The sequence below is a fragment of the Desmodus rotundus genome, chromosome 3, assembly GCF_022682495.2.
Source record: "Desmodus rotundus isolate HL8 chromosome 3, HLdesRot8A.1, whole genome shotgun sequence".
NCBI lineage: Eukaryota > Metazoa > Chordata > Mammalia > Chiroptera > Phyllostomidae > Desmodus > Desmodus rotundus.
In genome coordinates, this window is record NC_071389.1 from 90,934,232 (window position 1) to 90,947,195 (window position 12,964).

At 42.1% G+C, this 12,964-nt stretch overlaps 1 protein-coding gene and 2 pseudogenes across 1 annotated transcript in view; 2 read left to right on the forward strand and 1 right to left on the reverse strand.

The window, feature by feature from the left end:
* Nucleotides 1-380: 380 nt before the first annotated feature.
* LOC112297608 (RNA 3'-terminal phosphate cyclase-like protein pseudogene) lies at nucleotides 381-1,277 on the reverse strand (annotated as a pseudogene).
* A 7,303-nt stretch (nucleotides 1,278-8,580) lies between these two features.
* Nucleotides 8,581-12,964, forward strand: part of GMDS (GDP-mannose 4,6-dehydratase) — a 714,528-nt gene continuing 710,144 nt past the window's right edge. Inside the window, exon 1 of the mRNA XM_024552328.3 lies at nucleotides 8,581-8,919. Within this exon, the coding sequence (XP_024408096.1) occupies nucleotides 8,818-8,919 (102 nt within the window). The 5' untranslated portion in view covers nucleotides 8,581-8,817. The remainder of the gene's footprint in view (nucleotides 8,920-12,964) is intronic.
* Nucleotides 11,449-11,543, forward strand: LOC112297664 (small nucleolar RNA U3; annotated as a pseudogene).

Genomic DNA, 12,964 nt, shown 5'->3' on the forward strand with positions numbered 1-12,964 from the left:
TAACACTGCACTCCTTATAAAAAGTTCCCACCGATACTATCTCATTTAGCCCCTACACAGAAACCAAGGTTCAAAGAGGTCAGTCCTTGCAGAAAGTAACAGGTGCCACAGGTCTGAAAGATGGCCACATAACAGGAGCCCAGGGATGTGGGCTGAGGAAGCACTACTGAAATGCAGCTATGGTAGTAGTCTAGCAGCATGGCTGTGTCTGGAAAGCATGCCTTTTGTCCAGGTAAGCAGAGGGAACTCTCGTGATGACAGGACCACCCTGAAGAAACGGTGGGAAACCACATGATATAAAGATGAATATTTTCATGTCTTTTATTTGGATATTCTGATTGTTTTTCAATGGAAAATTTTAAAAGGTCTTAATTTAAGAGGCTATTCTGTCCTGGATGAATTTGGACTTGGTTCCCTCTAGGTCCTTGGCAGCTTCTGCTTTGCCTGCAGGCATCAGGGCCTTTTACCCTGTGACAGTATCATTTGAGGGTCTTGCTAAGGTTGGAGAAGCCAATGCCAACACAGGACATCAGCACTTTATCCCCTCCCTTGCATTCTTCACCACATGGCTTGGCTTCAATTTTAAACATTATCTGGAAGGAGCTCTTCAAATGTTGCAAAAATTCTGTCATGTAGGGAGAAAGTGGCCCTAGCAGGACTTTGGAAATGTCCTGTTGTCCAAGGGCCATAAACAATAGAGCCACACTTTGGTTGGTCAAGTCCACACATCCACCCCTATGGATTTCTTGAAGCAGCAGCTTGGCACAGTTCCTGCCCAGGTCCTAGAAGCACCACTGCTCCCTGGCCCTGGGGGTTGGAGGCCGCCAGTTCATCACTGAGGAAGGTGCCTTTGGTGGTTTTGGCAACTAGTGACAGATCAAAGTCTGAGACTTCCCAGAGTTGATTCCTTTCATGTGGTCTGTGTAAATGTAGGTACTGGATATAAACTTGTTGAGGATACTCCTTGCAGAATCCACAATCCAGTTCACCATTGGAGGTGATACACGTACACAGTACGCCATTCCTGTGATATGTTTGATTTTTCCTGGATCTGTGAGCTGAACAGGCTTCAGGACCTTCCTTACAGGACATGAGAAAAATACTTCACCTCCTCCTCCAGGAGGCATTCCATATCTCACAATCTTTAGTTCAAGTGATTCACCATCAATTCCAAACTGTTTCAAGAGAGGGAGGGCTGTTGCCCTAAGAACATCAACCGAAGGGTCAACCTAGTCATTGGTCACTCCTTGAAGAACTATTCTTAACAGGTGCTGCATAAATGGAGCCAGGCAAAGAAGACTCTCCAGGTAACAGCCAATGCTGTGAAGGACTCTATAGTCATGTTCCACAGATCCATCATATAAGAGGCCAGGCTGATAATATAAGGTTGTTCCTGTTTGGGTTATTTCAATTTGAGAACCCTTTGTTATTTTGTCTAACAGCCTTATGTAGCTTACTTCAAAATCTTGGAGGCCAGGGTTGTAGTCTCTGGCCCAAATCTTTCAGATTCTGACTGGGTGCCTGCTCAGAGAAGACAGAACCAGATGCTGGCATAAGAAGTTGCATCCCACATGGGAAGAGAGAGTGCGTCTGAGTTGCCACTTGCGTGCTCTGCACAAGGCGTGGGCAGCCAGGGGTGGGGGACAGCTACTTCACACAGGTGCCAGGTCGCAACCTCATTGGTGGCAGTGACAGCAGCGGTGGCAACTGGGGTTCTGTGGAGTAGCCCTGTAGCACCGCAGCCCCCACCACTCCCCTGTGTCCACATGGTTTGGAACCTGAATTAGCTCTTTTATCTTTGCAAGTATTACCTCAACTAAAAAATTGAAAATTAAAAAAACAAAAGATTTGGAAGCAACATGACTTTAGGCACACATGCTCTACTGCAGATGGAGAATACACAGGGCCCAGAACTCATACTTCTTACACTCATTTGCTTGAAGAAAGAGAGCTCTTAGATGGAAAATTGTAAGAGTGAGGATATGAGAAGTACATGTGTTCAATTATCTTGAATACTTTTCCCCTTTCCTAAAAACATGGTTTAAAAAACTTGCCATAGTGTAATTTTATTAGTGGAATGATATAACCCTAAGTTGAGGCGACAAATTTTAGAATGTCCTTACAAACTTTAGACCTATCTCATCACCTTGCAATTTTGTTTCTAAAAAACTCTGGTGCTTCTGCCATAAATTCTGGGAAGGGAAACACACAATTTAATTTTATTCCAAAGAGAAACATATTGGAAAAGTGGGGACCTAAGTTGTTTCGTCTCCAATGGAGTTGGATTTCATTAGATTTTACTTAAAAATTTACTAGTTCTATCATGATTATTTCCTGAATTGGAAAACTGATATAAATTCTGAAGTGGAGAGAAAGTAAAAAGGAAATTGTCTCTATTTCTCCCCTGTATGTTTTCCATGCTACAATGCTTCTTTCTCAATCATACACACAAGTAACCATTTCATTTATCCTTCAATGTTGGTTAATAGCCCTCAATTCGGAGTCTGAGTCTCGTGGGTACTGCCTTGGCAGAGTTTTGAGTGGGGCACAGAAACCACTGTAGGCATTTCAACTAGAAAGGGATTTAGTGTGAGAATTCCTGTTTACAAACTCTTTGCAAGGAAACAGTTTAGCATTTTTTTTGAAAACTAAACCTACAATTAACATATGTCCCAGTGATTATACTCTTGGGCAAAATGAAAACTATAGTCACACAAAAATGCTGAATGTGAATGTTCACAGAAGCATATTTGTAGAAGTTCCAAACTGGAAACAGCCCACATATCCTTCAATGAGTGAAGGGCTAAACAAACTATGGTACATGCACACCATAGATTACTACTCAACAATAAAAAGGAATGATCTTTATCAACTTGAATGGATCTCCAGGAAATGCAAGCTGAGTAAAAAACGCAATTCCAAAAGATTGAAAGCTGTGTGATTCCATTTATAATACTTTTTGAAGTGACAAAACTTTAGAAGTGTAGGACAGATTAGTGATTTTCAAGGGTAAGAGATGGGGTTGTAAAAGGGCAACATGGAGTATTCTTATGTTGCCAGAGCTATTTAGTATTTTGACTTTGGGTGTAGATGAACCAACCTACACATGTGATAAAACAGTACAGAAATAAACAGACACATACATGCACAAATTAAGTAAAAGTAAAAATGGGAAAATCTGAATAAGACTGGTGAATTATATCAATGCCTATTTCCAGCTTGTGATATTGCACTATAGTTTTTGAGGACATCACCATGGGGGAAATTGGGTTAAGGGGTACCGAGGATATCACTGTGTTATTTCTTACAAACATATTTGAATCTACAACTATCTCAATAAAAACTTCAGTTAAGAAAATGTAAGAAGTGGAGGAACAGAAGCATGGGCTGTTGATGTCAAGGGAAAACCTCTAAGGCAACCATATAGAACTAAGCCAGAATTTAGGAAACTGCTGCCACCACCCCTCCAGCTGGCTCTGTACTCATGAAACTTGAGATCAGACCCAGACTTGGGGTCTGGTTGGCAAAAACTCTCAGGTCAGTCTGATAAGAAGTGAAAAGATGGCTTCCGTTTCACTTCCACCTGCCAGATTGAGGAGGAACATGTTTGACTGGCAGAACTCAATTTGTTTCCAAAACACTAGATGCAAAATGATCTGGGAAATGTGGGTTTTAGCACTTTAATTTTTCCAAATAGAATATGGAATGGTAATTGAAAGAGCTAATCATGATACTTACCATAACCAGCCACTAGCAATGTGACCTTGGGCAAGTTTACTAATCTTTCTGATTCTTAATTTCTATAAAATAGAGATTATAATCATACCTCATAGAATTAAATAAGATATAGTATATCTCACATGCTCACTCAATACATGCTAACCATCATCATTGATTTTCCAAACTGATGTATGGTGAAAGAAGATTAGCAGATGTTCCACAAGTGAAAGATAAGGAAAAAAATTAGAAAGGAAAGAAAAAATAATTTGGAGGGGAAAGCAGAAGCATTATTTTTGAATAGTTAGCATTTACTCAATGTCAAGAAATGGGAAACAAAGATGTGAAAAACACTTATTGAACATATTAAGTATTGAACAAAATGGTTGATGCTATGGACTGAATTGTGTCCTTCCAAAATTCACATGTTGAAGCTTTAACCTGTATTATGATGCTGTTTGGAGATGGTGGTCTGGAGGTAGTTAGATCATGAGGGCAGAGACCTCATGATGGGATCATTACCCTTATAAGAGGAGACAGGAGAGAGATGTCCCTTCACCATGTGAGGAACAGCAAGAAGAAGGCCTTTTGCAAGCCAAAAAGAGGAACCAAACAGGCCAGCACTTTGATCTTGGACTTCTCAGCCCCTAGAATTGTGAGAAATACATTCCTGTTGTTTAAGCCAGGGGTCCCCAATTCCTGGGCCATGGACCAGTACTGTGAGGAACTGAGCTGCACAGCAGGTGAGCAGCTGGTGAACAAGTCAACAAGCAAAGCTTCATCTGTATTTACAGGTGCTCCCCATCACTCAAATTACCACCTGAGCTCCTCCTCCTGTGAGATCAGTGGTGGCATTAGATTCTCACAGGAGCTCGAACTCTACTGTGAACTGCACATAGGAGGAGGGATCTAGGTTTCGCACTCCTTATGAGAATCTAATGCCTAATGATCTGAGGTGGAGCTGATGCTGGCACTGGGGAGTGGCTGCAACTACAGATTATCATTAGTAGAGAGGTCTGACTGCACAGAGACTGTAATAAATCAATTGCTTGCAGACTCATATCAAAACTGTATCAGTGAGTGGCAAATGACAAGCTGCATCTGGTGGCAGGCTTTAAGTCAGAATGCAACACTTATTTTAGTCCTCTGGTGGTCTGCCCATTATTTTATTTAGTGTTTCCGCCCACACCTCTTTCCTGCACTGCACACTTGTCTCAGTCACAGTTTTGTTAAGCCCACAAGCTAACCCTAGCCAAAACGAGTAAAAACAAGTATCACCGGAGAGCTTCTTTGGAAAGGGGGAAAGATCCAATGATGAGATAGCAGAAGGTTCTAAGACTGCCAACAAAAAGAAACCTGCATTTAAAAGAATCAGAAAAACTGAGTTGGTCAATTTGTGTCAGCATATGCGCGGATGGAGTGTATGCCATGACTGGACAGCCTTCTGGTTTCACTTCTTGAGTCAAAGAGGTCGCTTCTGAATGTGAGTCTATGCACTGTGTCATCCATAGAGAAATGCTGGCTAGCCAAAAAATGTCACCTGAACTTAGCAATGTTTTGCAGGATAGGGTTAATATTATCGACCACATTAAAGTACATGCACTTAACTCACGTCTGTTCGTGCAGTTCTGTGAAGAGATGGATGCAGAGCACACACGTCTTCTTTTATACCCAGAAGTGAGATGGTTTTCTAAAGGTAGATCACTGGCCAGAGTTTTTGGGTTGTGAGAGCTTCTCCAGAGATTTGGCAGCACATTTCAGTGACACAGAATGGGTTGCAAAACTTACTTGTGTGACATATTCAAACTGCTCAATGAACTCAACCTGTTACTTTAGGGGAGAATGACAACTGTGTTGAGGTCAGCAGATAAAGTGGCTGCATTCAAAGCCAAACTGGAATTGTGGGGGCGATGTGTTAACATTGGGATTTTTGACCTGTTTCAAACATTAGCAGAGAGTTTGAAAGAGACTGAGCCAGGGCCTTCTTTCTCCCAGCTGGTGCAATGATCACCTCTCTGAGCTTTCAAAAGAGTTTGAACATTACTTCCCAACCACAAAAGACCCCTAACCTGGCAATGAATATATCCGTGACCCATTTGTGAATAAGCCAGGTGAATTAACTTTGTCCGTGCTAGAAGAGGATCAGCTGCTTGAGATCTCAAATGACAGTGGCCTTACAAGTATGTTTGAGACAACTTCATATCTCCACATGTTGTGGATTAAAGTCCATTAAAGGCAGAATATCCTGAGATTGCCACAAAAGCAGTGAAAAGCCTGCTTTCATTTCCAACACCCTATGTTTGTGAAGCAGGGTTTTCTGAAGTGACAGAAACCAAAACGAGATTACAGAGTAGACTGGACATAAGCAACACACTTTGGGTGTCACTGTCTCCCATCACCCCCAGATGGGACTGTCTAGTTGCAGGAAAACAGGCTCAGAGATCCCACTGATTCTGCATTATGGTGAGTTGTATAATTATTTCATTATACATTATAATGTAATAATAATAGAAATAAAGTGCACAATGAATGTAATGCGCTTGAATCATCCTGAAACCATCCCCCAATCTGGCCCCATCTATGGAAAAATTGTCTTCCATGAAACCGGTCCTTGGTGCCAAAAAAGTTGGGGACAGGTGGTTTAAGCCACCTAGTCTAGCGTATTTTGTTTTAGCAGCCTGAGCTAAAGTTCACTTTTATCCATTAAGAGAACATGGGAGTTTGTGGCCTTGCTCTTCTCTTCATATTTTCATTATATTTAAACCAGTCCCCTTTCTGCTCACCCCTCCCCCCAAAAAACACAAACAAGAAAAACCTCTCTTTTTCCTCTAGCTGCCTGTTATGAATTAAATTCTCCCCCTTCCCATTCATATGTTAAAATCCTAACTCCCAATAACTCAAAATATGACTATTTGGAGATCGGGCTGTTAAAAAGGTAATTATGTTAACATGAGGATAGAGGGTGGGATCTAATCTATTATGACTAGTGTCCTTATAAGAAGAGGACATTTAGACATATAGACATATATAGAGAATGCCATGTGAACATGAACATGGCCATCTATAAGACAAAAAGAGAGGTCTCAGAAGAAACCAATCCTGATCTTGGACTTTGAGAACTGTGAGGAAATAAATTTCTGTTGTTTAAGCCTCCCAGTCTGGGTATTTTGTTTTGGCAGCCCTAGCAAACCGGTATACTGTCCTAACACCTTTCTTTAGAAAAGATTTTTAGAGAAATATCCTTTACTTTTCAACTTCTGCTGTATCTCTGCTGTACTTCTTTCGGATAAATATCCTTTATTTTTCAACTTCTGCTGTACTAGTTTCCCTCAATATTTTGTAATTATTTTACTTACAGGCCCTGCGATATTATCAATTTTCTTTTTATGGGTCTTCTACTGTCATCCTTCTTACTAGGACAGGTCAATGTCCAATATTCAGTAGCGTGATAGGAAGTCTCACAGCTGCAGGATAAACTTGGCGTGTATTCCCTGCCTATCCCATCTTTTCAGCAGTTTTTGGGAAAAATGTTAAATAATAAAAAATGCTTTGAATTAACTTGCAGATAAATTAAGTCAAAAATAAGTTATTAAGATAATCTAGTAGATTTCAAAGATATTACTTGCTTCTAGTGAGTTGTCCTAAATGAAAGTGTTTACTCTCCTGTACAGTAAGGCTTTTTCATTTATCACTTAGAGGCAGCCTTCTGTTACTGCAGGTCATAGTTATTCAGTCATTCTCTGTATAGAATGGACAGAGGTGCAAGGTGTGAAACCAAAGACAAGATTATCTATACAGCTAAGGAGTATTCCTGAAGGGCTGAGGGGACAGACATTTTTAGTTTAATCCTAAAATTTTCTGCTTTTGGGATTTAAGGTCTGATTTGTATGTTAGATTGAGTGCTCTCCTAGTTACTTAATCTGTGATTTGAAGTAATGATCTTACGTGTTAATAAGCAGAGTAATGGAGATAAGGAAGTTTCTGTCTCCTGGGGTCAACTGCTCAGGTACACACACCTGCTATCCTCCCAGTGTCTGACTCACCTCAGCTCTTTTCCCTGCTCCATGTGCTGTTGCTACATGGAAGCCAAATTCAACAGACTTCAAGGAAGGGCCCCACCTAACATTTGTATTGTTTTTTGGTTTTTTTGAAGTTAGTTACCTTCACATTTATTGACCCATGCAGTCTTTTCAAGATTTCCTTATTGTGTATGGGGTAGGACCTGAGGCTTTCTTGTGTCTTGTTAGTCCTCTGAACTAGAAGACTTTTAATCCAGTTCCTTGGAACCTTGGACCTGATTCCACACCTCTGGGAAATACGAAGAGCCAGAAAGCTAGGGTAGAGGTGAGATTAGTTATTCCTCACAATCGTGATCCCCATTCAGGGGCCTTGTAATGCTAGTGCCCTTCAAGAAACGCAGCAGACTCCTCAAAAATAAATATTGCATCAGGTTTCCAGAAATTGTTTATCAAAGCCTTTGACCCAAGCCCACGATGCCCAGATTTGGAATTCAAGTCTTTCTCCTAACAGGAAGATCAGTCCATAGATTCTCCCAGCACTCTCCCTTGGGTAATTATTAGGATCCATGGGAAATGCAGAAGAAGGCGAGGACAGACGGATAACGTGGAGGGGAACCTGCAGACTTACCTGACTCACTCTTGGCTCGATCCCTCCACAGGAACTAAAATCAAGTACCACTTCCGGTCCTGAGGCTACGAATTAGCAGCAGCCAGCGGCAGCAGAAGTCTGGGGCAGGCCCCGCCCCTCCCGCGCCCCGCCCCACTCGCGTGGCAGTACACGGTAGGCGGGGCCTGCTGCCGGCGCCGCGGGAGCGTCGACGGCCTACGAGATGACGCGATACCCGCCTAGCTGCACTCGTGCCGCCCCCGCTCCCGGGCCCGCCTCCGTCCACCCCCCGGCCCTTCCTACTCGACCTCCCGAGTGCTCCAGTCAGGTTTTGGCAGCCGGCGCGCTGAGCGCTCTTTTCCTGCAGCCTGGGTTAGCGCGCGGGCACACCCCCACCTCCTTCCCTCCGGCGCCGCTGCCTCAGCTCCACTGGCCTTCGCTCTGCCCTGCCCTCTGCCGCACGCCCGCAGGGACATGGCACAAGCGCAGGCACGCTGCCCTAGCGCTCGGGGCTCCGGGGACGGCGAGATGGGCAAGCCCAGGAAGGTGGCTCTCATCACTGGCATCACAGGCCAGGTGAGTGCGGAGGCGGGGGCCCGAGTCGGGCCTGCTGCTGCGGGGGCACGTGTGCACCTCTCCCAGTGCTCTGGCTTCCTATGTTCCAGGAACCGTCTTCTGGGCGTCCCGGAAGGCATGCGTTGCCAGAGAGGTCGGAGACAAGGTGTGGCTTTTGGGGAGTGTGCTACTTGCATTGAATGTTTCTGGTCCTCCACTGGGGCATGGAAGCGCGTATTCTGCAGGGGATGTGGTCCTCACACCTGAGCAAGGCTGCCCTCTCTCACCTGTGCGACTGGTGGTGACTGGAGTCCTTGTTTTTACAAGCTCTCTCGGGTGCACTTGGAATTTAGTTCTTTGCGGATCCTAGTGCCCTGGAGGGAAAAACATCGTTTATTAACGTAAGGAAAAGGACCGTTTATCTGTGTGTGTATGGAGTCACACTAGGGCCGCTTACCTGCTAATGCTTGGGAAGCAGGGAAGGAAGTTTGCTGTTCTGGTTCCACCTCGCCAGATTTTCATATAAAAAGGAGAAATGACAAAGTAGTGCTGTGGAGTCACAGACCAGGAAATTTTTTTTTTTTTTTTTAAAGCATATCTCACAGAAACTTTAAAATTTCACAAACTTCTGAGATTCATGTCACACATACTAGGTTTCCATTTCCAAAGAAATGAGTTTCCTGACTGAGGTAATCGCGATAGCAGTCCTGAATGCCGGAACCTCACGTGCAGGCTGAGACCATGGCCAGTTTGTGACAGTCATCTCTTAGAGGTGTTGCAACAGGTAGGGGCTGAGTACTGTGTCCTATCAAGCTGTGCTGTTTTTCAGTCAGTGGCAATGAAATAATTTTGTGTATTTTTGTTAAAAAAATGTGATGGCTATGCCCCTGGAGATCTGTTAGTAGCCAATATTTCTCTGTAATAAAGATGACAATAATAGCTCATACATATTGCACTTATGTTTCAGTCAATTGACTAATGTTATTAACTCATTTAGTTTTCACAACTGCTCTCGGAGCGGGTATCCTCACTTTACAGATGTGGAAACTGAAGCATGGGAGTTTGATTTGCCTGAAGTCAAATAACTAGGAAGTGTCCAGTTGGGATTCAAACTCTGCTCTCAAAGCTCTCCAGCATTAGAGAGAAGTTGAAATTAGCCAGATGTTGAGTCAAAAAAGATTAGACAATTTTAAGTACTGGATATCTGATTAATTTCTGGTTATTTCATGCATATTACTTCATTTAAGGTAATTCCAATATCCAAGTATTTGAAAACTGGTAGGAGAGGTGGGTGGATTAAGGATTTGAGGTTGAGAAAGAGAATCCTTAAATTCAGGCAAGTGCTTACATACTGTCTATCCTTTTCTGATGCTGAGGACTCTTATGCAAGTGGTTCCCCTTTTTCCAGTTTCTTAGACTGGATCTGAAGCTTAAATGTTTACTAAGTTTACATGAGCTCTCGAAGATAAAGTTTCCTTTCTTCTTCTTCTTTTTTTTTTTTTTTTAAGTATCATGAAGAAGTTAAACTATTAATGTAAACCGTTGGTGAGACTTAACGCCAGTTTAAGTGACCAGCAGTAAGAATCAATGCCGTTAGAAGTGGAACCTTATTTAGAGCTTTGAGTGCAGCCTTCTGGTTGGTGCTGAGTGGTGAGAGATGTGTCCCCCTGCTCTAGTCTGTCTTGTAGGCTGCCAGGCTTCGTTAAGCACGTGTTCAGCATGCTACTCCCTGACCAGACATCTTTAGCTCCCCATATCATTTTCAGCTTTAAACTCCTGCTTGAGTTTCAGTTTCCTTTTAACCTCTGCACCAATCCCACATCCTTCCAGCATCCACCTTCTACATTGTACCCTTACTTGTTGGGTGTTGTGTTGGCTTCTGTAGCCCCTAGCCAGTACTGCACTTTGTAGCTGCCACATAAATCCTTGATGAAGGAATTTACTGCTCTGCTTTGCATTTATCTTCTAGGACACTGAGTTCCAACCTGAGTATCAAGGATCTCTGGAAGGGCTTTGAAGTTAATACGAGGGGTCTGAAAATCTGTACTTTGTCTATTTTAAAAATGATATTTGTGAGAGCTTACTGAGATATTCATTCTACTAAATATTTAATATATCTACCTACGAGAAAGCCAGCTATTATTCTCATTTTACATCTGGTTAAGTGAGGTTAAATATGTTCCCTGAAAGTACACACCTAATAACGAGTGTCAGAGCTGAGATTTGAACCCAGGAGTTGCTCTAAGCCATTTTGTTAAACTACCTCTGTGGTAAGCCACACACTTTAAATTACAGCTGTGTGTGTGGGAGAGAGAGAGACAGACAGAGACTCTGAGAAAGAGAGACAGAGAGAGAAGGAGATTACTTGAGATTGAGGTTGTTTTACTTTAAGAAGAGATCTCAAAAGAGGTAGAACCACTGCTCTGGCCCTTAAGGCTATCATGGCAGTTGTGCCAAGACAGGTTCTTAAATGGATTGATAAATTCCCACATGAGAATAACTGCAGATAACCAGTGTGCCCTGTGTTCTGCATCGCTGGTATTTAGTGTTAAGACTAAACTTTCAGGGATCATTTCTGTAGTTTGTTGCTAATATTTAGCAGGCTTCATATTCTAGCTTTCTCCCTGCTATCTGTTCTTGACAGAGTAGTTGTGCATCATTATCCAAAGTTTTTACCTTACTAAATCACCTTAAAGAAAACCAGTCTGTGGCTTTGTATTACAGCTCCATTGTCTTAATGATGCTTATTCTTTACTCATCTATGGAAATCTTGCTGTTCTTTGAATACTGTCACCTTATACATCATTGGAGTTGTTATCTTGTGACCAAACATACTCACAAGTCTTACTCCTTTTAACTCCACTAGAAGCCTCTGCAAACACTAATTCTGTTAAAAGCAGCCATTCCAGGAACTGTATATGTATTTACATATATGCAATTCTAGTTGGCTACAGGTAATTTACTACCTTAGTTTTTTGGTTTGTAAACTGCTTTAAGATAGTAACTCCGAGTGGGCTTTCTAAAATGCTGACTTTTCCCATTAAAAGAACACGTCTTTACTGTGTATCTGTAGTGTTCAAGGCTTGTTTTGATAATGCTGGGAATATGAAGAAATGTAAGATGTCCTCTCTGCCCATCAGGATAGCACAGTCTTTGAGGTACTTAAGACAATGCACATGAAAAGATAATGCACATGAAAAAATCAGTATTGTAAGAATATATTAGGCACTGAATGAATGGTTCATTCAACCTCAGGAGTCTGGGAGAAGTCATTGAATGCTAGAAATAGCAGGGACTGTTTGGAGTGAACAGCATGCACAGGCATACAGAAAAGGGAGAGTTTTGGGGGGCACTGAGGAAAATAGTAAAAACAAAGGAAATTAAATTACTAAGTTACCTATGTCCTTTGCTCATTTCCAAAATAATTTTGAGGTGGCTTCAGTTACACATCACTAGATCATCATACAAAGAATAAAAGAAACAGGAGTCTGCAGTGAAGGTAATAGAAAGATGCAGGTAGTGTACCAAAACCCAAAGCTGAGGATAGCTGCTGTCAGAAGGGCATAAAATTCATCTTTGACCTTCCTGACAGTCAAGACAAAGTGGATAGGTGAGTGCAACATTTTATTAGTACTGAACTCAGTGGAATAACTGTTAAACAACAGACCAAGAATAGTATGATGCACAATATGTTCCATAGTAGTTTTTTCAAGAAGGCAGAGTCATCTTCTTAGGACACTCTTACTACTCCCTAATGGATGGTGAAAGTACACTTTTTGGTAGGTGGAGACTTTAGAGAATTAAATAGCTAGTGTTTGTGGATTTTCCCTTTTCTGATACTTATCTCAAACTGGTGTCTGCCAGGAGGGCAGGCAAGTTGGAATTGTAGATTACTTTGTCTGCTATTTTTAATAGGAAGGTTAATATTGGTGTTTTACATATGGAAGAATATGACATGGTGAGGTCCTTCCCACCTGCAGGTAGGCCTAGAGTTTCCTTAGGAAGTGGTTTAGATCTGCTCAAACATTTAAACAAGTACCAATTCAAGGTTCTAGAGTTGTGCCTT